This window comes from Micromesistius poutassou (assembly GCF_964030765.1).
Source record: "Micromesistius poutassou genome assembly, chromosome: 3".
Classification (NCBI taxonomy): domain Eukaryota; kingdom Metazoa; phylum Chordata; class Actinopteri; order Gadiformes; family Gadidae; genus Micromesistius; species Micromesistius poutassou.
In genome coordinates, this window is record NC_140273.1 from 12,328,906 (window position 1) to 12,353,029 (window position 24,124).

The window sequence follows — 24,124 nt, forward strand, 5'->3', positions numbered from 1 at the left end:
TTAACTTTTCTACGTGTCTCAGTGTTACCAGACTTCCTCTCCTGAAATGCTCCGTAGTGTTTGACTCCTAGTGTCTCCTCAGTGGAGCCAACTCCCTGCCAACTGCAGTTCCGCACAATGAATTTCTCTTACAACCACATCTGAGGGGCTCTTTTAAAAGGGCCGGCCAAGCCCCTGGGTTTAAAATTCCAAATGGAACATTTTCTATTCAATCTGTGCCGCCGTTCTTTTTTTTTTTTTTTTTTTTGCTTTCTTTCTTTCTTGCTCTCTCTCTCTCTCTCTCTCTCTCTCTCTCTCTCTCTCTCTCTCTCTCTCTCTCTCTCTCCGTCAGTCCCTCTCTCTCTCTCTCTCTCTCTCTCTTCATCAGTTCCTCTCTCTCTCTGTCTGTCTGTCCGTCTGTCTGTCTCTCCCCCTCTCTCTGTGAAATATGAATAGATATATCCTAAGCCTATTATTTCTCCTCCACAATGAAGAGGGACCTCCAATGTGGATGCCAATATGGCTGATCTGGCTCTGTCCAGGAGCCTCACGGAGGTGCACACTGTTCCCTTTAGCTCCTGCGATTAGCCACAGAGGAAAGGCGACACGGGGGAAGGGGGTCTAAATGACCCCCTTCAAGGTTCTTATCTCATCCCACAGGCTAACAAAGCGGTAAACGCATAGAGGCACGCGGTGCTGCTGTTTAGCCTCCAGTCCTGTAGGCAGGTCCTGACTGTGTGAGGGCATCATAAGGGGTGAGTAAAACCCTGACACGAGGAGTTAATACCCCGACACACTAGATCACCCCCTTCACCCCGTTGACCCCTTGTCTGATCCCGGTCAACAACCTGCAGCTCACCTGGGCTGGCGTTTAAGCTGCCTAATATGTAGATCAAGGTGAGGTCAATAGGTCTTTAAGGTAGGGTTACCTGTGCCGTGTGTCACCTGAGAAGACTGGACTTAAGGGCTTAAGGCCTTTTAATGTCTGAATTCAGCCCAAGAGTTGCATTGGGTTCAATACGATGTTCTTGTCGACAGCTATAAACTACAAGCTAGAACAACGCATTATTATTAGGAAATGCATCACATTGTACTCCAAATGCCTTGTTGTGTAACTGTCAGTATGAGGAAGACCTTTCCATCCATTTCTTCTTGCTAACGATTCGCAAGTCTTTGTAGCTTTGTTGAATCGTGAATTGTGTTGACCAAAGTAAAAGCATGAGTCCCTGAGGTGTGGTTTTCCTTTTGCAATCCAACAATGATATCCTCCTGCACCAAATAATAAGGGAACATGAGTGTGAGCAACACCATTGTGTGAGAAAAACCATTGTCACTTTAGGTTAGTCTCACTGCAGACATCGACGGAACAAAATAAGTCAAACACCAGCCTTGTTCTTTTAAGTTGACGGCGGTGCCAGTCTGTGCCAGGTGCTGCGGGAAACGCACACACACACACACACACATACACACACACACACACACACACATTCCAGCCTACCTCATATTGGAGTTGGGGGGGGGGGTGCTTCGATGCTAAGCTATGAGCCACCAATTAGCCCCGCAGGACCGCTTCACCAGATCCCAGCGGCCCGACAGGGCGGCTTAAACAGAACCACTCACTCCCCCCGCCGGTGACTGCACAACGTCAGTCCCCCCAGTACGTAGAACCAAGGAGGACTACTATGACTGCAGACCGCAAGACAATATAGTTCCATTTGTACAGTATTTTATGGCAATTTGGTGTCATTTCAAGTCTTTTATGCAAAGCCTTTGCACAACTCCCCCCACCCCCCCAGCCCTCCCTCCCTCCCTCCCCCCTCCCCGCCCCTTTTCCCCTCTCCTTCAAAACAAGTTTTTAGATGTGGTGCGGCCCAACAGTAGATGAATGTGTTTCAGATTAGCCATATATCCTTTTGGAGGTGATGTTTTGACTCCAGCTGAGACGCGGGCTCAGCTTGTGAATAGTAGATTTAGCATGGCTAAGCAGTACCATGTGTTCAGGGCCCGCTGAAGAATGTAGGCGCTGGTTGGGGTGGGGAGGGATGGGGGGGAGGGCGGGATGGGGGTGAGTGGGGGGTGGTGGGGGGTGGTAGTGGTGGTGGTTCTCAGAGGGGTGGGGGGGTTTTCTCGGGTCTGTCAGGGTCTATTTCGGTTGTCATGGAGCAGGTCTGTCGGGGTTGGCCCAAGGGCTTGGGGATGTGGGTTGCGAGATGGGACGGGTGGAGGGAGGGGGGGGGGGGTGGTGGGGGTGGGGGTAAGCCAGGCCACTGTTGTTGACGTGATTATCCCTCTGCAATTGGTGGCACTGCAGATGTCTCTGTCTCGCTGTCGCCCTCCCTCTCTCGCTCCCTCTCTTTCCTCCCCTCCCCTCTCGGTCTCGCTGTCTCCCTCTCCCCCCCTCTCTCTCCCTTTGACTGTTTCACCCTCTCTCTGCCTCTTTCTCCCTCTCTTTCGCCATAATCTTCCCCCCCCCCACCCTCACTCCCTCCCTCCCTCCCTCCTCTCTCTGTCGTGCCGTCTCTCCCCCCCCCCCCCCTTCGCTCTCCCACCATCTCTCTTCCCCTCTCCCTCCCTCGCCATCTCTCCCTAATCACCCTCCTCCCCTCTGTCCCTCGCTCCCTCACCCCCTCACCCCCTCCCGTCCTTCTGAGTCTGTAATGAACTCCTCGTATTCAGTGGCTAATGACTGCCTTTGATCTTCCTCCTAAGACCTCTGCTCTAACTACCCTGTGGGTCTCTCTCTCATGCACTTGCTCTATCTTTTCCTGCCTGCTCTCGCCGGCTCTGCAAGGCTGTGTGTGTGTGCGCGCGTGTGTCTCTCTCTCTCTCTTTCTCTCTCTCTCTCTCTCTCTCTCTCTCTTTCCCCGTGTTTAGCTTTTTTTTTCTCTTGCTCATGCTTTTTCTCTCTTTCTCCCTTTTTCGGTCTTTCCCTTTTCTCTCTTCCCCTCTCTTTTCCTCTGTCCTTTTCTTTCTCCCTTTCTCTATCTCTTTGCCTCTTTTTTTATCTTGCTCACTCTTTCCTTTTCTTCGCCTACTTTTTCTCGCTCTCTCTCATTCTCCCCTCTCTCTTTTGCTCTGTTTAAAAAAAACGCATTTGCTGTTAGTCTCTCTCTTTCTCTCTCTCTCTCTCTTTCTCTCTCTCCCTCTGTCTGTCCTTTTCTCTGTCCTTCTCTCTGCTGTCTTCAATGCTTCAGCATTTCTTTTGATTTCGTTGGCTGCTGGCTTCAGGGAGCAGGGGGATCGATCCTGCTGACCTAGTCTAAACAAAGTTTCCAGGTGTTGGCGTGTGGGGATTTCACTGAATTCACTTTAGTTTAATAACGCCCCAAAGTGTATTCATTTTGTGTTGCACCATGCGGTTAATCTCATCCATACATCACTATACATCTCTATAAGGTCACACCGATGGACCACCAGCCTTGTGTTGCCCTCCCTTATATCCTTACCCTGTGAAAGGGGAGGAGCCAAGTCTCTCCTTCTGGTTCACAAGCTGCGCACACAGGAAGTAATCCATATTAACCGTGCATTCACTAATGAAGTCTTTGTCTCTCTTTGTCTCTCTCTCTCTGCAGTCCAACAAGGTTCCAGTGGTCCAGCCGTCCCACGCCGTGCATCCCCTCACCCCGCTGATCACGTACAGCGACGAGCACTTTGCCCCCGGGCCCCACTCCGGACACCACCCCCAGGATGTCAACAACAAACAAGGTAGCTCCCCGTCCGGCCTCCGTCCATCCTCTTTCAAAGTAAAAGCTCCCACTTGGTTGTTCCTTGTCTTTAAAGAGAAGGGGTCAACGACGGGATCAGCAGCGACGGCTAACCACTGAGTCTGCATAATGACTGGTTGCAGTGCTTTGCATTCATTTCAAAATAAAAGCGGCCCTTTTCCTCGGTGACCCCGTGCCCTACAATCCTAGGTCCTCAGTCATCCTGTCATTTAGATTCGGGCGGACCACAAAACAACCACCAATTGTTGGCCCGAGTCAACGGACACAGCGTATATATCGTGTGGCCAGACACCATTGCCATGCTAACACTACTTATCCCGTGATGTAGCTCTAGGCTACAGAGCAAACAACATAGAACCGTTGTCTATGGGACAGCTAATGGATCCTTTCGTTCCTCCTCCTCCTCCTCCTCCTCCTCCTCCTCTTCCTCCTCTTCCTCCCGCTCCTCCTCTTCCTCCTCCTGCTCCTCCTCCTGCTCCTCCTCCTCTTCCTCCTCCTCCTCCTCCTCCATAATATTTAGTTTTCCAGGGAGTCCTGGCCGAGATAGCCGACAAGTACAGTTACAGTACTGAGATAACATAGACCACAGACACACTGACAAGCAAAGCATAAGCAAACAAAAAGCACAAGCAATCGTATAAGAAGACAAGTGCAGCTTAGACGGTGAATAAGCTCCATCAGAGGAACCTTCTGGCAGGTTGTGAGGAGCACTTCTGTGAGCGCCCCGCACAGCTGGAGATCTTGGCAGCCTACTCACAAAGATATAGAAAACAAGTGTACAGCCTCCATACCACACTCATCACCACCTCCCTCTCTCATCCCCTGTCATCTTCCTCCCTTTGAGTCGCCTTTTGAGGAGGAAGAAGAGGAAGATGAGGAGGAAGCAGGGGTTGAGCCGTAAATAACAATGTAGGACCCCCGGGATGGGAATACACGTGGGAGTTAGATCAAGACACGTGAGACGTGTGAAGAAGCCGCATCGTCCTATATGTGTCAGGAACGCTACAACGTGTCATGTTGACTTGGATACCTTGGCTAATGAAAGCCGGAGACAATGAAGTAAATTACCAAACTAAGAGTTGGCACCCATCCAGGCATGCACACACACACACACACACACACACACACACACAGGTTTATAAATAAACTAAGAGAGACTAAGATCTTTCAAATGTAATAACCAAATCAATCTTCTCAAGGATCCCATCGTATCCGTTGGTGACAGTCGGTCAGATGATGGACGTGTTTTCCATGTGTGCTCCTCGGACTCACCATTCATAGGAGCGGAATATATCTACTTTTAGAATCAAAGTGCAAATGAAAAACACCTACAACAGCAAATCTCTCCTCGCTCTTCCTCTCCACCCCTCCCCCTCCCACCTATTAGCCAACCACTGCACTGTGCTCCTTAGTGGGATCAGGACTTTGATCTTCTCATTAATTTGGAATAACAATCATGGATTTTCTCATTATGAGCTTTTATGTGTGCAAGGCCCGCAACGGGGGGGCAGAAGGTCGCGCGTGGGGACCCTGGAAGCATTTGCATTTCAACCTTGCATGTATAATATCTGGGGGAAGGGATGGGCTACCATGGTGTATATCATCTCCTTCGTTTTTCCGTTTTTTTTTTAAAATGTAGCTTTATTTAACACTGACACCATTACATTGACGATACTGGTTGTGGTTGTGGGGGAGCGGGTGGGCAGAGGAGGAGGGAGAGGCGGTGTCTTTGGGACCTCGAGAAAGGGGAGTGGGTATTAATCATCAAGCACCTTCAGGGGCAAGGTGAACACTTCAGCCACCACCAGTCCCAGCCCCACCTCCATCCCCTCCATTGTAAACAGACCCCCCTCTTCACCACCCACGTCACCACCACCACCTCCTCCTTAGCCCTGCCTCCAGGGAGGGGTAAGGAGAAGGGAGGTGGGTGTTGGGATTAGCAGGCAGGGGGTAGTGGCGTGCACACTGGGAATCCAGCTCCGCAACATTGGCTTTAGAGATATAAGCCCCCCTCGCACCCACCCACCCACCCACCCACCCACCCATCCCTTCCCAGGATGGGTCCATGGATAAAGGGGTGGATGGAGGGCCGCTTTAGACCACAGCATGGAGAGAGATGGAGGGAGAAAGGGGGGGAGAAGAAAGATGGAGGAGATGTAGGGGGAGTAGAGCAGAGGAGCCCGGTTTCAGCAGAGGATTAGCGAGATGGTGCTAATCTAGATGCGATTGGCACCCTTGTGTGTGTGTGTGTGTGTGTGTGTGTGTGTGTGTGTGTGCTTGTGTGTGTGTGTGTGTGCGTGCGCGCACGTGTGTGTACTACACTGTACTACATTCACAGTATGCCGTACTACATTCTAGTCAAGTAGGTCAATACTGCTGTTGTTACTACAATGCAAAAACAACTTATCTGCATATGTGTAACATGGTTTGTATTGATATTAATAAAATTGCTCTGCTCTATCCCTTGTGGAGAATTTGCATGAAAAGCCGTCCGCATCCCAGTAAGATATTTGGGTTTCTCAACCATGGGGTCCAGTAGGAATAGTTTAGTTTAAGCCCTGAAGATGCAGCCTTTTACTCACATTCAATCCCATTTCCTCAGGGACAGCCGGGGCCAGGGTATTCAAATCTTAATCAACCAATGATTGGTTTGGAGAGGGAAAAAACACACCCAAGGGACTTTCAAATGCCTATCATATATTTAAATTGACTTGTGTTTTGAATACATTCCTGGGTCCATTCCGTGTTGCTTGCTGATCATTAGAATCTAAAAAGATGCCAATGAACACTTGTATCGCTAGTATCGCTAGTTTTGTGTTTATTCTATTTTATTTTCTCCTCCGCAGGCATGTCGAGACATCACCATGGAGGCGACATGCCCAACTTCTACTCTCTGTCCCCGGGGGGAGTGGGCCAGATCACCCCACCGCTGGGCTGGTGAGTCCCATCCCGGGAGCAGACCCATACCTTATGGACGCTCATGTCTATGGAGACTCAGCTTCTGTTGCTCCCGAGCAGTCACACACTCACTGCCTCTGAACACTTAACCAGCACAGTGTGTGTTCAATGAAGTTCAGAGAGAGGAGGAGAGACAGAGACAGAGAGGGAGTGTAAGTCAGAGAGAGAAATGAGAGGAAGGGAAAGAGAACGATAAAGAGATAGAAAGGGAGATGGACGGAAAGGGAGAGAGGTAGAGAGAGGTGGCGATCAGATGAGAGAAAGAGAGGGAAAGGAGAAAAAAAGGGTGAATGTCAAACACATCATCCTTAAAGTGTGCCTCTGCATAACCATATGGCCGCTTAATGCTTTCAAAGGCTTTCTGGAAGTACTTCACAGCCGACCGAACTGCATGCTTGTAAAATACTTATTAGCGTGCGCTTGTAAGTCCTACAATAAAATACAAAAAAGTATATATATATATATATACATATATATATATATATATATATTTATATATATATATATGTATATATATATATATATATATGAACATTTTCCCCTTTGTTAGCATGGCTCTCTCTCTCTCTCCCTCCCTCTCTTTCTCTTTTCCTCTTTTTTTCAGCATGTAGACAGTATAGACAGGGCTTCAGGAGTAAAGGCTACCAGAGTAAAGGCAGATGTGTGTGTGTGTGTGTGTGTGTGTGTATGTGTGTGTGTGTGTGTGTGTGTGTGTGTACAATCAAAAGGAAATCGGAGCACATATGCTGGCCTTCAATAAAAAACATGCCCCCGTTTCAGGGAATTTCTGAGGAAATTTGCTTTACAAATGATGTAGATTCCATCGTCAACTGTTGTGTGGAACCTAGAGTACGTTCATACACTCATCCCAAAGCCACAATGACTCCACAGTTACCCTTCTCTACAATACGACCCTGTTTTATGGCTGGACAATAACTTTCTTTCAAATTGAGATAAAATTGTTTGATTGAATTGATAGAATTAAAGTATTGGTAACACTTTACAATAACCATAGTTTATAAATGGTAAATAGACCATTTATAAATGGTTAATAGACCATTTATAATGATAGTTAAATATTAATAAATGGTCTATTTACCATTTATGATTGGTCTTGCTGTTTATAAATGATGATTAAACATTAGTAAACTTAGTAAACTATCTGTTTACCTATTATAAATGGTCTATTTAACCATTTATAAATGGTCTATTTACCATTATAATTGGTCTATAAGCTGTTAACCATTTATAAATGGTCTATTAACCATTTATAAATGGTCTATTTACCATTTATAAACTATGGTTATTGTAAAGTGTTACCAAAGTATTTGCATCAAACCATCCAGAAGCAGTTGGATGATATGTTAGAATTGTCACTTTGTTTTTGTTAGAAAAATCCTGATAGGGATGTATGTAAGGGATAATGTATAGAATGTCGCCCCTTCAGGGCGAAGCAAGACACTGGTTCGCCCTGTCTGGGCTTATTTCCCGATAATGACCAGCGACGTTCTATACATTATCCCGCTTATTACACGGCTACTTGCCAAAACAAAAAAATAACTTCACACGTGTGTCTTTTTACTTTTTACTTTTTTATTTGTTACCAGCATTCGTAGTGTTGATCAGCAGAGAAATAGTCCACCAAAGATGATGACGTCGCTTAGCAACTGAGTACGCTGGGGTTGATAAGTTATCGGACTACTTGCGGAGTGATACGACAGACATGAAAAAATCCACTTTCCTTGACAGCGGTCATTATATGCTTAGCAACGGTCATTATTGAAAAATAATACCATAATTCACCGGAAGTCGGGAAGGCCCATGCAAGTGAACGGAGCATTCCACAGCATTGAGAATAGCCGTGTAATAAATAACTATAACTATAACTAGTCACTCACTGTTTCAGCAGACACTTGTATCCAAAGAAAAGTGGTATTATATTTGTTTATATGCATGTCATTAATGAGCAGGTAGCTAGGGAACATTGGGGATTTTACCCAAAACCTTTTCATCCTGGAGTCAAGGAGTCAAGGACTAACTAGATAACCAACTAGATAACTAACTCAGACAGTCAGCCAGCAAGTAATGAAATGTATTTCTTTATTTACTGTAATTACTGTAATGTAAATGTCATGCGTTGTGCGCTGCAGGTTCTCTCATCACATGGTCCCCGGCCCCCCAGGACCCCACGCCACAGGGATCCCCCACCCTGCCATCGTCAACCCACAGGTTAAACACGAGCCCCAGCATGACACCGACCTCATGCACATGTGAGTACCGAACACCACAACACATTCCTCTCTGCCCCCCACACACACACACACACACACACACACACACACACACACACACACACACACACACACACACGTCCACCTGCTCAGCAGTAACTTCAAACCCCATTATCGTAGACTTGGTTTTGTAAAGCGGTGAAGTTAGGTCATCCGCAGCCTGGGCCTTTTGCCAGCACCAGACCCTGGGTCAGAGCCCTGGTTCTGATCTCTGTGATGTGGTCCGATAAGCAGCCAGAGAGAGAGAGAGAGAGAGAGAGAGCGGAGGCGGGTAGAGGGAGAGAGAGCGTGTCCCACTGATAAGGGCGATAAGGGAGCCAGGCTTTGCTTGGCCTCTGGGTCTGCGTTGCCATGGCGGTAGGAGAAGATGAGAGGTCCTGGATGATTGCCGCTGGACGGAGGTCACCTCATCTCCTCCATCTTTGTAGCGGGGGCAGCATGCTGGGCTCCTTGAAGCCATTAGCGCCCATATTTCCATTATTCATGGGCACGCTCCGTCCCAGCCGTGCTTTATATCCAAATACCGATCGCAAAATAAGTCACGAGCGAGCGGGGGGGGGGAAACCGTGCATGTTTGTGTGTCTGTGTGTGTGTGTGTGTGTGTATGCAAACTTTAACATTTGGTTTTAAGCGTTTGCCAATGCGTGGCAGAGGGAGAAGGGCTCTCAGTTGGGCCTGTAATGGTGAGGTAATCTCCAAGCTTGAAAGGCTGTGACCGAACAACTGCAGTTGATTAAAACGCCGAGCCGCGGCCACCCGCTTCTCACGCACCGTCCCCACTGGCTGAAGACATCCAGCCCTCCGCCCCTCTCCATCCATTCCCCCCATCGCCCCCCCCCTCCCCCTTCCCCCCCCCGCCCTCCCCCTTCCCTTTTCTACCAGGTTTTGTTCTTTACCTCCGTCCCGGTGTTCTCGTGCTGCTATTGTTTTGACAGGAAACCCCAGCACGAGCAGCGGAAGGAGCAGGAGCCCAAGAGGCCCCACATCAAGAAGCCCCTCAACGCCTTCATGCTCTACATGAAGGAGATGCGTGCCAACGTGGTGGCCGAGTGCACTCTGAAGGAGAGCGCCGCCATCAACCAGATCCTGGGCAGGAGGGTAGGTTCAACCGCCACCGCCACCACCTTCACCGCTGCCGTCATCGTCCCCCTCAACCAGTGGTTGTGAATCGCTTCACAGGCGCGCGTGGGTTGTTTCGTTGTGCTTTAGCATGGAAACACGAAAATGGAGAGGTGACATTTTTACCAATCTCTCTCCCCCCCACCCCCCCCGTTTGTGTGGTAACCAGGGGGAGATTCATGTTTTTTTAAAGTCGAGCCCCCCCCACGACCCAATTAGTTCTTAAAAAACAAAACCGAAATCCCCCCATTTTATTCACATTTAAAAAAAAAAAACGGAACCATCTGTAATTAGTCATAATGATCACACAAGCTCTGTCCCGTCCCCCTGTCCCCCCCTGCCCCGTCCCCCCGTCCCCCCTTTCCGCCCAGCGCGGCGATACGGAGTGTGCGTAACAATCTGGCATTAGATCAAATTGCTTCTAATAAAATATGCCCGGGTGATGGCACGGTTGGAAAACGACAAAATTCTTTCCTTTTGAGGATTGCGGGAAGTGAGTGGAACCACAGAGCCATGTTAGAAAGCCCTAACGAATAGGCCTAGCGGTGGAGGCAGCCAGCCACAGCAAAGCAGGGTCTGTGGGCACGCTGCGCAGGGTAATTGCTCACTGCCGTAGCAGGGATAAAGAGCGCTGCTAAATTGGAACCAGTGTTTTGATATGAAATCACCCCCTCGCTTTTTTTTGGGGTTTCTCGTTGTTTTTTTCTTCTCTTTTTCGCTCGTGTACTGTACGTCGTTCGCTGGTGCAGTTTTTTTGGTCTTTCTCTCAGTACTTGTTATTTCACTACCATGTTTAAATGGTTTGAAAGCGGAAATATGTGTTTTGTTGGGGTAACTTTAATTGAAATTAAGGAGGAGGATGGATGCATAGTCTGGTGGTTAGGGTGGTGTGCAGCCCAAAGGTTCTGGGTTTGTACCGCAATGCCCAATGACGACAAGTCTACCTGTAGTCCTCCTGGAGCAAGATGTTCTAACCCTTCACTTTATTGTTAATGACATTTACCAAAAAGAAAACACAAAGTTGCGTCAGATGAAAGATGACTCGACAGTTAACAGCAGTCTCTCTGGAGCAAGCATGGCATGTGAATTGACGTTTTGATGCCGTCCCTCTCTCTCCCCCCTATCCCCTCTCCCTGCCCCTTCGGGTCCTAATCTCCCATTGTCCTGACCAGTGGCATGCGTTATCTCGGGAGGAGCAAGCTAAGTATTACGAGCTGGCCCGGAAGGAACGGCAGCTTCACATGCAGCTCTACCCCGGCTGGTCTGCCAGAGACAATTATGTAAGTATCAACAGAACAGCCTGCCAGCGGGAGAGGTGTGTGTACCTGAATGTGTTTGTGTGTGTGTGTGTGTGTTTGTGTGTGCATGTTTTCATAGGCTTCCACTCTTTGTCCTCACACTTTTGTCTCTTGGTGTCAGTGCAGTGTGTCTCGTGCCTGAGACTGCACACGACAGTGATGCACCATGTGTAGACTCCACTCGGCTACATGCTCATGCATGTCTGTTTTTAGCACTTTTGTCTCGCTCCCTCGTTTGCGATTCACAGCGGTGTGATTCATCGCCACATATATTTTTGTGTGTGTATTGCAGTATCATGCACATTATCATTATGACAGCGAGAGGAGAGAGGCTGCAAATGGCCAGGCTCGCCTTTGATGTTCCACACCAGCGTGGTCCTTTAGATATGCAAAATGCCGACCAACTGTTACATTGGCCGCGGGTGTTTTTAGGTAAATTACGACATCAGTAGCATAACATACAGCCACCTACAACAATATCCACCTCTCACACTGCAAAAGCCCCTTTGATATGACAAAAATGGTAGATAAGATTATGGTTTTGATTTTAATAACAAGTATTCCATGTGTAGCTTAGTTTAGCCACGCATAGGAAATTGCAAGAGTCTGGTATGTGTGTGTTTGTGTACGTGTGTGTTTGTGTGTGTGTGTGTGTGTGTGTGTGTGTGTGTGTGTGTGTGTGTGTGTGTATGCGTGTGTGTGTGTGTAAGATATTGTGAGAGTGCCTGCCGTTTAATTAAAAGTGTGGCTCCAGCACTCACACGCACTCCACCACCAAAAGTGCTTTGCCGTGTTTATCTGCCTCCCCTCGGACACCAGCAGCATCTCCTCTCCTTGTGGTCCCCCATCGCTCCGGGGCCCATACACCTCACCCAGCAGGGGGCCAGCACACTGCAACACCGCTAGCAACACCGCTAGGAACACCCTTTAGCAGCTCACCTCTTAGCAGCAACCATGCTAACCATAGCCGGGTAGCATGCTAACCTAAACTAAATATTTAGTCGTATCTCGTATCCTAATACATTTAGTTTTAATAGCGAAAGGTTTCCTTAATATGGAGTGCAAGATAAATGTTAAAGCTGCTCCGGCCCCGAGGACATACCTTCTTGGCGCATGTTTAAATGAGTAAATGAATCATAAGCACAAGCGTTGGGTGCCAGCGCCTTCTGATTGGCTGAAATTGGTACAGCGTGACGTAATAATGATGAAAATAACTGAGAGTGACTTCCTTTGACACCAGTCTAGACCAATCAGAAATGGTAATTGAGATGAAGATTTTTTAATTAAGATAATTAAGATAAAAAATAAACAATTGTTGGAATGTAAATTAAAAAAACCTATCCGAGCAGTTGGTCAGTGACTAATGGAGAGATCTATATGTTCCTCTTCTCCTATATCCTTCAGACAATATATTCTACTTAGAATAGGTACAAACTCACCCAGAGGGTGAATAGCATTCATAACACCACTGCTCTGTATTCCTCATCATATCCCGGCTTCCTCTCTCTCCTCTCTCCCTCCCTTTGCCTTTCCCTCTCTTTCCCATTCCCTCTGTCTGCCACAGCAGTAGAAGGCAGATTAGCTCATGAATAAGTGGATTAGCAGACTTTGTAGCAGGGAAGCAAAGTGGTGCTCATATTTGACTAGGACGACTTGACACTGCTATCTATACCTATAGTCACCCCCTCCCCCCCCTCCCATATCCCCTCCTCTGCCCCCCTCTGGGGATTTGGCATAAGCCGTAAATCCATACTGACTCTCACCAGAAATAGTGATGCTCTTCACACTCATCAAGCACGATTGCTCTCAATACCTTGGGGCAATATTAATTGCACTTCATATTAATGGTTTGCCGTTAGCGGGACTTCAAAGCTTTTTGCAGGATATAGTGAGGATAGGCTTGTACAGGCCAGGTTAGGCACAACACAATCTATAATGTTGGTAGAGTACACACAAAATACAACTTGTTTTGTTATTGATTAAGTCCGACCACCAACTGCCACTCTCTTCTATTGTCATACCCCCCCCCCCCCCCCCCATTCATTATTTCATTATTTAATTAAGGTTCACAAGCTGAGGATTAGCCACAGAAAAAGCTGATTTTTCCACAATGTAAACAATATCATAATAGCAATAGCTTCTTACACCCACTAAGTAACTAAACTCACTAGCTAACGACACCCACTGGCTAACTACACAAACTAGCTAACTACACCCACTGGCTAACTACACTCGGGTGTGGGTTGCCCAGGTGGCCCCTGCTCTCTATCGGGGTGTGGTGGTGTCCAAGGAGCTGGGGACCGGGAGATGCTAGCTCGTGGCTAGCGGGGGATGAGTGAACATGGCAACCAGCAGCAGGACATGAGCGTGGTGGAGTGGGGGTGAGTGCTGGAGCCACACTTTAAGCGTTCACCTGGATATTTTCTAGGGAAAGAAGAAGAAGCGGAAGAGGGAGAAGATCCAGGAACCAGCTGCAGGTAAAAACCAAAACACCTTTATTTGATTTTTGTTGGGGATTGTTCCTTCCTTTTTTTGTTGCAATTCATAAAGCATTGTATCCATCCCATGTCGAGTCTGTCAGTGATAGCTGACACACCCGAAACGGCAAGCTTTCAGTTTCCGTGCCTTGCTTTTTATTTTTTCCTTTTTACGACGTTGGCCAATGAGCTTCTTTCTTCTCGAAGACAAACTCTAACCTTTTTGCAAAGTTTGCCTAATCGCAAGCAGGTGTGCGTCCACCAATTAAGTACACATCAAAGTGACTTGCTATAGTCTTCATTCAGCCCTGGCTGGGCCTTTGTTGCTCCTCTTATAACTTAATCCCCTCCATCATTGCACCTCATGGATACACCCCCCCCCCCCTCCACCCACCCATCCACCGCCCTTTGCTCCTCACCCCTTCTCACCCCTCTCCTCACACATTACCCCTACTTTGGGATTAGTCTGTCCATTATTATTGTCTCGTCTTTGGCTTTGTCACTTTCCTCTGGCCCACTCTGCGTCTTTCTGTTGACCGTATCGCTAACCATGCGATACAGGCTAGCTAACTAACCTCCAGCATAACCCATACAGATACACATTTCTATTATTATAATGATAATGTCAGACGCTTAAGTCTAGAGAACGCCATGTAGACCTCACTGTCGGTCCACCGGTGGCCCCTGGTGGACCTGGTCGCTCGCCAATCTTTTAAAAACAGCGTATTTTCTGCAGGTACAGGCCAGAGAATGAAAACGGCGTACATCTGAAACCCCCAATGGTAAGACACAAGCCTCTATCCCGCCCCCCCTCCCCTCTCCTCCCCTCCCCCGCCCCCTCCCCACCTCCTCCTGTTTGGTCTTCATGTCAAGTCTCCTGTCTATAAAGCAGTGCTTAGCACTGGCCTGAGCGTGTGTACCTACAGACTAATCCTGAAGGGTCGATCCCCAACCCCCCCCCCCACCCCACCTCCATCACCATTGTGTCAGCCATGTCGCGGCCTCGAGAGGCCCTGCCGCTTTGTGTGAGGCGCTTGCCTCAATGGCCCCCGCACAATGAGCCTGTGTGTGTGTGTGTGTGTGTGTGTGTGTGTGTGTTGTAAGTGTACATATGTGGATGCTGGTATTCATTGGGACGGTTTGATCCGCCGTTATGCTGTGAGTGTCTTGAGTCTTTTGTCCTGATGTCCGGGAGAGAAAAGGGTGAAATACGGGATGGTTTGTGTTCCTGGAATTTGCCGGTAACTGAACAAGGTGTAAGGCTTTAATGACCTTGCTGGCATATTCCTGTTACTTTACAAACAGTTACTCATGGTGATTAATTCATGTGAGTCATATATTGAGTTTCAGCCTGCAGGTCTTATCTGTGTTCACCATAAGCCCTGGAACAGGTCCTGAACCGGGTTTTAATTTAGAAAGCAAGTAAAATAACAAAGGCATGTTATTTCTCCACCTTCCCACATCCATTATTGCTGATCTGAAGCTGGTTTACTATAGCAGCTTATGACAGCTGCCTGTGCAGATATCCAATAGGAAGTCTAATAGGGTGGCCTTTGCCATTTTCTGTCTTGCATTCTTCCTTCTTCATTTGGTCTTACCTTTTTGTTTGTGACTCACTCTAACTGGGTCTTACCTCTCTTTTTGATTCTTCCTCTCTGTGTGACTCTCACTGGATCTCGCTCTCTCTCTCTCTCTCTCTGTCTCTTTCTATGTGACTCTCTCACTGGTTCTTAACACACTCTAGGTGACTCTCTCTCTTTACGGGGCCAGACTCGGCATCCTGTTGTTCCGTCTCTTTTTTCTCTCTCTCTCTCTCTCTCTCTCTCTCTCTCTCTCTCTCTCTCTCTCTCTCTCTCACTCTCTCTCTCTCGCTCTCTCTCTTTCTCAAAGTGAAAGCTGGGCAGATGTGGCAAATCTGGTCTCATGACGAAATCAGCCCGGCACAGACAAAGGGCCTTTCCGCTAGATCGATTTCTGACCTGGTCGCTCGCCCTCATCCCAAAGTCGGACAGATTTTCTCTCTCTATTCACCACAGCTTTCAAAGCGTGGAGAGGGAGAGAGAGAGAGGGAGAGTTAAAAAGCACATTATCTCTGATCCAATAATTAGCGGTGCCTAGCCGCGACGGGATGGACACCCGCTCTGATTCTCAGTGACAGCCTCATGCTAATATGCATAATACAGAGCATACGGAAACTACACCCCCCAGCCGGCAATTTATGCAGATCCCAGGCAGAGCCGCGCCAGGGTTAGCTCGGTGTCGACGCCAGGAACCCCTTCAGATTAAACTTGTTTGTCTATTCGTTTCCATCTGCCCCACTCCACTCACGCTAACCTTTACCGCCTCACTGTCGCGTCCACCGGATATTTCTGTGTGTCATGTTGATGTAAGAGTCAATTTCAACACCGCCGTTCCTTTTTCTTAACTGTCAAAATTGCTACATATTGGCTTGTTTTATAGCATTATTAAAGGTTTCTCATAGTTTTTTTTACTTCTTAAAAGGCGCCGTACCTTCATCGTGAATGTATCAAAAATGTAAGTTTCAGATAAATCGGTTATGACTTCAGAAGCTAATGTCAACGGCGTCCTGAGCCTTGCCCTTGGGTCTGTGTGTGTGTCCGTCTACTGTTGTGTGAGCTGAAGCAGGAGGCGGTGGTCTCGTTTGTACTGTTATCCTTAGCATGTCAAACACTAGGCCTGCCACACAGCTGGCTCCCACCACAGACCAGCACCGCAGCCCAGCAGAGGAGAGGACAAGTCATTACTTTGACATTGTGAAATAAGCGTTTCCAGCCCTGCCTCCCCATCCCTTCTCTTTCTCTCCTTCACTCCTCCTTTCCTCCCAATATATATCCTTCATTACTCAACGCTGCCCCCCTCCCCCCCCTCTACTCTCCCTCCCTCCCTCCTCACTTCTTTATCTCGCCCTCTCTCTCTATTCTCCCTCTTTTATATATCTTCTCACTCGCTCTCTCTCTCTCTCTCTCTCTCTCTCTCTCTCTCTTGTTCTCTCTATTTTACAATCTCCCTCTTTTTCCTCTCTTCTTTATCACTCCCTCTTTCTCTCTTTCCTCTATTCTCCCTCTTTTATATCTCTTCTCACTCTCTCTCTCTCTCTCTCTCTCCCTCTCGCTCTCTCTATGCTCCATTCTCCCTCTTTTATCGCTTCTCTCTCTTCCCTTTATTCTCTATTCTCGCTCCCCCATTCTCCCTCTTTTTACTCTGTTACTCTTTATCTCCCCCCCTCTCTCTCTTCACTCTATTCTCCCTCTTTTTTCTCTCTTCTCTGTCTCATTCATCCCTCTATCCTCTATTCTCCCTCACTATATTCTCCCACTTCTTTTCTCTATTTTGTGTTTGTTTGTTTGTTTTCTAGTGTGAATATCCTCAGCCACTCTCTCTTTCTCTGCTGAGCCATGCCTGGCCTGTTTTTGTCTTGACTTAAGCCCTGTGTTTCACATCCTTTTAGATGCTTATCTGGTCGAGACTCAGACACACACACACACACACACACACAACATACACACACGCCCTGCAGCCTCTGTAGTCTTTTAACAGTCACCACGCATTTCTCTCACAAGGGGTGGGGTCGCGGGACTCCCCCACAAAGGTATCCTTCTCAGGCTGCCAGGCCTCTGGTCACGGGAGTAGCGGACTGTCACACAACCATCCTGTGGAGCAGACAATGAGATGGTGCCCGTGAGTGACTCATCTCTGGCCAACTTTCAGGGCCTCGTCTCTCGCTGTTGTTGTCGTGTGTAATTTGATCTCTCCCTCTGTCAGCACAATCTGAACCCTCCCTCATTGGAGATTTGACAAATGAAGGAGATGAAAAATATCTTTCACGCTTTTTCTTGAGATGATATAGCAGAAACGGGTTAGGCGTGTGTGTGTGTATGTGTGTGTGCGTGCGTGCGTGCGTGTTTGTGCGTGTGTGTGTGTGTGTGCGTGTGTGTGTGTGTGTGTGTGTGCATGCGTGCGTGCGTGTGTGTGTGTGTGTGAGAGTGTGTGTGTGTGTGTGTGTGCGCGTGAGAGGACATCAATAAGGTAGTGGGGGTCAATGTCTCCAGACTGAGGCTCCCTGAGGGCCAGGGGGAGATTATGATGGAAGCCATCCTGCGGCGTGACGCAGATCACCGGTCAATATGGCCTTTCTTCGTCTGCCGCTCCGGTCGCATTGGCTCCCCCCAGCAACCTCCCCGTCATGTGGGCCCGGCTGAAATCAGCTGTCAGCGAGGAGGGGAGGGAGGGAGAGAGTGGGGGAGAGAAAATCCCTTTTATGTTACAGAGCTCTGAGTTTTGCCAAATCTCGCTCCTGCCTATCACGCTCCACATTTCCATTTTCTCTCTCTTTTTTTCGGGTCGTTCTTTATGGCTTTGCTCCACTCTCTCTTTCTCTCTCTCACCCGCTTCCCTCTTTGTTTTCCTTTTCTCTTTCCCTTTCTTTTTTTATCGGACTCACTCTCCTGCTCTAAATTTTTGCCTCACTCTTTCTCTCTCTTCCCGTCTCTTACTTTTGCCTCTCTGTCTCTCTCACACTCGTCCTGCAGTTCATTTCTTTCTCTCTTCCTCTCTCTCTCTCCCGCTCGCCCTCTCTACCTATCTCTCTCTACCACTCTATCTCTCTCTCTCTACCTCTACCTCTCTCTCTCTCTCCCTCTCTCTCTCTCTCTCTCTCTCTCTCTCTCTCTCTCTCTCTCTCTCTCTCTCTCTCTCTCTCTCTACCTCTCTCTCCCTATAAAACCTGACCACAATCTCCAGCCGCAATTAGGCAACGTTCCGCATCTGCCTCCATTTTCCCCGGCCGTTTCAATTTGCCGCCTTGCCCCCTCTGGGCCACCGTGGCTCCCCAGACCACCGCCCCCTCCACGGCCGTCTTGTTAGGGACCTGGGTGTGGGGGGTAGGGGGTGGAGGGTGGGGGTGGATAATTGGACGATGGAATCCGGATCCGTTAGGAGAAAATAAATAACTACTCATGCCTTTAGTGGGATCGGCTCATGGAAGGGAAGATGGTTCGAAATTGTATTTGATACTTTTAATATTTTTTCTTGTATTTCATGTTCAGCCTGTCTAGTTTGCTTTATCAAGCATGGCAGAACGACAAGGGTACGGGCGTTTTCCTGACTCCCCATGCCAAGCATGTATGCCCTTAAAAAAACTAAAAGCTACCATATAAACAGTATATATTTAAAGCTCCATCTCTACTGAGATTGAGGTAGGTGCGTTCATCAGAGGGATGTCTTGACTTGTCTTGCTATTGAGGAGAGAGGGGGGGGGGGACTAGGAAGGGAGAAATGTTTTCATAACTGGTACCAGTAGTACCACCACAACCACCACAGCCACCCCTCCGCCCCAACCCCGTCTCCTCATGCCCCCACAAAGCCCGCTCTGTGCACTGAAACGCCCCTCTCTGTGCCTTCTGATTGGACCTCCCCAGAGTTCTAGAATGTCAAACACACGTCCAGCCCAGGTGTGCTTGTGCTCGGAGGAGCCATCTGGCAACTGGGGAAATAATAATAATAATAGTAATAATAGTAATAACTCAACAAACAGCAGAAGTCAGTTGGAGTTTAAGTTCTAACGCTAAGTTAGTCACCGACTTTTAGGTGACTTTTAATTTCAAAATGTGTGTGTGTGTGTGTGTGTGTGTGTGTGTGTGTGTGTGTGTGTGTGTGTGTGTGTGTGTGTGTGTGTGCGCACACACACAGGCACCAGAGATAGCACCTATGCTGCCGTTGTTTAGGCTGGGGGCCTGGGGTTTGTTTTGGATGACTCACTGCCCTATTGTGTTGTCAGCTGCAGTAACAGTATGGGGGTCCAGTCTCTCTGCTCTGTGTGATGTCTTCTCCACTTCCTCTCTCGCTCTCTCTCTCTCTCTCTCTCTCTCTGCTCTCTTTCTCTGTCTCCCTTCTCTACCTCTTTCCTACGCTGCTCTCCTTTTCTGTCTCTCGCCCCTCTCTCTTGTTATCTCTCTCTCCTTTCTGTCACTCTCCACTCTCTCTCCGCCCCCGTGTCTCCACTCTTCCACTCCCTTGCTTCCAGACGTGTGTGTGTGTGAGGGGGAGGGGCTGTGACCCCGTGCAACCCTCCCTCCCCCAGGTACGGCGGGGCGGACGCAGGAAGCCCATAGGGGAGGCAAAAGGAAGGAGTTTATTGATATTTGGATCCAAACCGTTTGTGCACGTTTCATTGTAATTCCGCCTCTGCTCCGTTATTTCTATTCCATCCCTTTCCTTTGCTTTGCTTTCTTATTACTTCCCCACTCTTTGCTCTCCCCCCTCCCTCTCCCAGCCCCCTTTTGCTTTGGCTCCTCCCCCTGCCGTTTCCTCTTCCTGTCTCTCTCTCTCTCCCCCGTCCGGCCCGCTGGATGTGAGTGATGGCGCGGCAGCGGCGGCCCCTTTGAAGCCCGGCCGCAGCCCAGGGACCAGTCATTGTGCCGGCTCTTTGAACATGCCTCCCCTCTCCCCGCGCTCTCCCTCCCTCCCTCCCTCCCCCCCCCCCCGCTCCACCCTCCCTGGCCTGCCTATGCGGGAGCATACAGCTCTTGGCCAGACTTCAGCTGCCCCTTCCTCCCCCCACCCGCCCCCCCACCCCACCTCCCCCTTAGCCTTGCCGCCTCTGATGTGGGCAAAAAAAAACACCCACCATCCACCCACTCCTCCCCCGGACCCCCTCCCCCCCCTCGTGTCTCACCCACACATGCCTGAGGTTTGGGGTTTCGGTGCATACGCCCCCACCGGCTTCCACCGCACCCCCCCCTGCCCACCGGAGCCAGACTCCGAGCCAGCCCCGCCACTCCGATTGCTGGGCCCGACATTTATTCTCGCCTGGCCTCCTTCCCTTCGCCCATCTGGTTCTGAGTGGGGCCCTTGTGGCGAGAGTGTGTACGTTTTGTGATAGTCAACCACGGTGGAAAAAAACCAAAACATTTATTCTGTGTTACCCGGAGTGCCTTCACCGCCTGTGAAATGACTTCCATTTACTTTTTAAATACTGAATGTTGTGTCTCAGGTAATGTGAGAACGATTTACGTCGCCGTATATCTCTCGTTTAAATAAACCGAACTCCCATCGCCTCCATTCACTACAGCGTTCATGATACTTCTAGTCTGTCAGAGTGCTTTAGTCTCCAGATCCTCCGACTTTTCCTCCTGCTGAAGTGAGCCTTCAGTGAGGGTTTTCCACCATCAGCTGTGATTTACAGCTCTGGGCCCCCCCATCAAGCCCCCCTACTGCCTAGCCTTAACCCGAGAATGAAGACACTTTTCCCTCTGTAACAGTTCCCACCCTGTTAAAACCTGACGCCAAGCGGACGTGCGCAGCAGACCTGCGCTGTAGCTTGTCCTGCTCATAGTTTCTTACTGGATCTCGGGTTGAAACAAAGGAAAAGGCAACAGATCATAAAATAACCTGCATTTTTGATTTACTCGAAACTAATTTCAAAGTAAAAGCGTCAGGCGTCCGCCTCTGGTGATTTTCTCTTTAGTTATTTTAACCGATGGTTTTTATGAAGCTTTTGAAATGAGCGTTGCTGGCATAGTAACAAACAGCCTGACGACGTAGTGATTAGTTGTTGGTTCTCTTTGGCAGTTTACTTGACAACCCCCCCCCCCCCCCCCCCCCCCCCCCCCTCCTATAGTGTACATTTTACTCTCCGCCGGAGACAAGGGCGTCCGCCCGGGCTTATTTTTGAGTGCTCCGTCCTCTGTCCGCTGTGTTTTCCACCAGAAACCCCAGATCCCTGTGTAAGGAAGGAGGTCGGGGAAGGAGGGGGGGGGTGCGGGTGGAGGCAACGGGGGGGTGCGGAGGGGGGCGGCGGATTGGCCGGTAAGAAAGCGGGCGGGGTCCAGCTGTCCGGTGTGTTTTTGTTTTTTTTCTCTGCGGGCACTTTGATTCTGGCTCACGAGGTGAAAGCGGCAATTGAGACGTGAGGCCGTGCCAGTTAACTTAACCTCCCACACTTCAAAAGCCAGGCGGGGAACTCTCTCGCTCACTACCTCTCCCCCTCTCTCTCTCTCACTCACTCTCTCTCTCTCGTTCTCTTTCTCCCTCTCCCCCCATGTTTTCTACGAACAGAGGAGCATTTCATTTCCTGCCGCAGAAAAAATTAATAAATAAAATGCATCCAGCCAGCATTCCAGAGCACTGGTGGGGTGGGGGTGGTGAGGGAAAGAGAAAGGCGGGGGTTGGTCAAGTTGCCCCTGAATACATTAGTGTGTGTGTGTGTGTGTGTGTGTGTGTGTATCGAAGGGACCTTGTGAAACCTTTGCCCGACACACACACACACACACACACACACACACACACACACACACACACACACACACACCCTCTGCGTGCACGCCCACCATGCGTCCCGTTGAGCCCCTGGCCCCCTGCTGTTCCGCCCAGACTCTGGGAGGAAGGCTGGGGGCTTTTCACGTATTTCACCGGGGACAGGAACCCTCCAGGAAGAGGGGGGGGGGGGGGGGGGGGGGAGAGAGCAGGTCGAGCTGAGAGCATGGGGGGTTTGCAGGTCGTGCGGGGCTGCGTTGAGATGCTGGGATGAAACGAGGGAGGGCGGTCGAAGTAAATCAAAAAATGACAGGGTTTCACCGTTCGTCTCCATCTCTGTCACTCTGCTTCTCTATGTCTCTCTCTCTCTTCTGGCTCTCTCTCTTCTGTCTCTCCTCTCTGTATCTCTCTTCTTTCTGTCTGTCTCTCTTCCCTGTCTCTCTGTCTCTCCGTCTCTCTCGCTCTCTCTCTGTCTCTCACGCTCTCTCTGTCTCACTCTCTCTCTGTCTCTGTCTCTCTTCTCCATCTGTCCGTCTCTCCGTCTGTCTCTATCTCTCTCCGTCTCTCTGTCTCTCTGTCTCTCTGTCTCTCTCTTCTCCGTCTCTCTGTCTCTGTCTCTCCGTCTCTCTCTGTCTCTCCATCTCTCCGTCTCTCTGTCTCTGTCTCTCCGTCTCTCCAGCTCTCTCTCTCATCAGTGCTCCTCCTCTTGTCAGACTTCAGTCCTTCTTTGCAGAAGCGGTGGCCTGTGTCCTCTCCACTTTGATCCACATGTGGTAAAACAGTCTGAAGGAGTGATGCACGTGTGTGTATGTGTGTGTGTGTGAGCGAATGTGCATGTGTGTGCGTGACGGAGCGGGAGCGGGAAGCGCGCCTCATCTCTGAACTTGATTGCAAGGAAGCCTTCTACTGAAATCGCTTCTTCTGCCCTCTCATCGTATTTCCTGCCTTCCTCAGAAACACCTCGCATATCAAGGTATATCTAGCTACCTCACACCCCTAGACCCCGCCCCCCCCCCTCCCCCCTGCCCGCCCTTTGATCATGTATTCTATTTGATCCTGGGTGTTGAACCAACAGCTCACTCTGGTTGGTCGATATCTGTACCTGAGTCTTGATTGGTTAGCAGCGCCAGTCCATATCATGAGAAGAGATGAGAAGATATAAACACTGCTGGGGTCTGACAATTTGGTAAGAAAGTAAGAAAACAATCTGTCTTCAACAGCAGTCGTCTCAAACTGTAGAACCAAATTCAGGGGAATGGATAAAAAAATTATGATGATTTCCCTCTGCCAACGCACAACTCCAGCCAACATTTCAAACGGGAGCGTTTGAACCAAAAGGTGAAGACCTTGAGCGAGGGAGTGAGGGGAGGGAGGGGTGGACTTGGTGGGTGAGGACGTGGGAGTCACATGACACAGCAGAGGTGCGGGAGGGTTGCCAGCCAGGGTTACAGTGACCCCCCTCCTCCCATGTTAAAAACCAAGATCAAAAGAAGCCCGGCCAGCCCACATCCTGTCATTGACCTCTGACGTCTCTAGTACTGTACTGTACTGTTCTCACTCTCTCCTTCTTTTTCTCCTCCTCCTCCTCCTCCTCCTCCTCCTCCTCCTTCTCAACCCTGCCCTGAATGATACTCATTTAGTTGAGATACTGACAATGTTTTGCCGTTTTGGTTAAACGAATCATCATGGCCGGAGACATTCAGTGTATTAGTTCATCTGTCTGGTTTTTGGTTGAGGTCACTCCACATTTCTGCCGTTGTAGAGGACTTTACACGTGTCTCTAATTAATCCTTGGTTTCGCTAACAACGTGGAACATTTTTTGGTGTGTGTTGATCCTAATGTTGAGTGGTTTTCTCTCTTGTCTCTGTCTCTGTCTCTGTCTCTGTCTGTGTCTCGCAGGAGGAAAGAGGAACACTTTCTCCACATGCAAAGCCAAGACAGCGGATACTGGTCCCTTGCTCGAGATGGAAGCCTGTTAGATCACCTTGAAGACCCCAAACCC

At 49.1% G+C, this 24,124-nt stretch overlaps 1 protein-coding gene across 3 annotated transcripts in view; it reads left to right on the forward strand.

Moving 5' to 3' along the window:
• lef1 (lymphoid enhancer-binding factor 1) overlaps window positions 1-24,101 on the forward strand; it is a gene marked incomplete at both ends in the record, with an annotated part of 43,579 nt that extends 19,478 nt beyond the window's left edge. Inside the window, 7 exons of one of the 3 annotated variants that reach the window (XM_084466257.1) lie at window positions 3,552-3,684; window positions 6,515-6,641; window positions 8,813-8,932; window positions 9,889-10,051; window positions 11,245-11,352; window positions 13,799-13,847; window positions 24,022-24,101. In XM_084466257.1, coding sequence (XP_084322383.1) covers window positions 3,552-3,684; window positions 6,515-6,641; window positions 8,813-8,932; window positions 9,889-10,051; window positions 11,245-11,352; window positions 13,799-13,847; window positions 24,022-24,101 — 780 coding nt within the window. Of the gene's footprint in view, window positions 1-3,551; window positions 3,685-6,514; window positions 6,642-8,812; window positions 8,933-9,888; window positions 10,052-11,244; window positions 11,353-13,798; window positions 13,848-14,583; window positions 14,619-24,021 lie in introns of those variants that run through there. The other 2 variants (XM_084466258.1, XM_084466259.1) reach the window with 2 other exon arrangements.
• Between the last annotated feature and the right edge of the window lie 23 nt (window positions 24,102-24,124).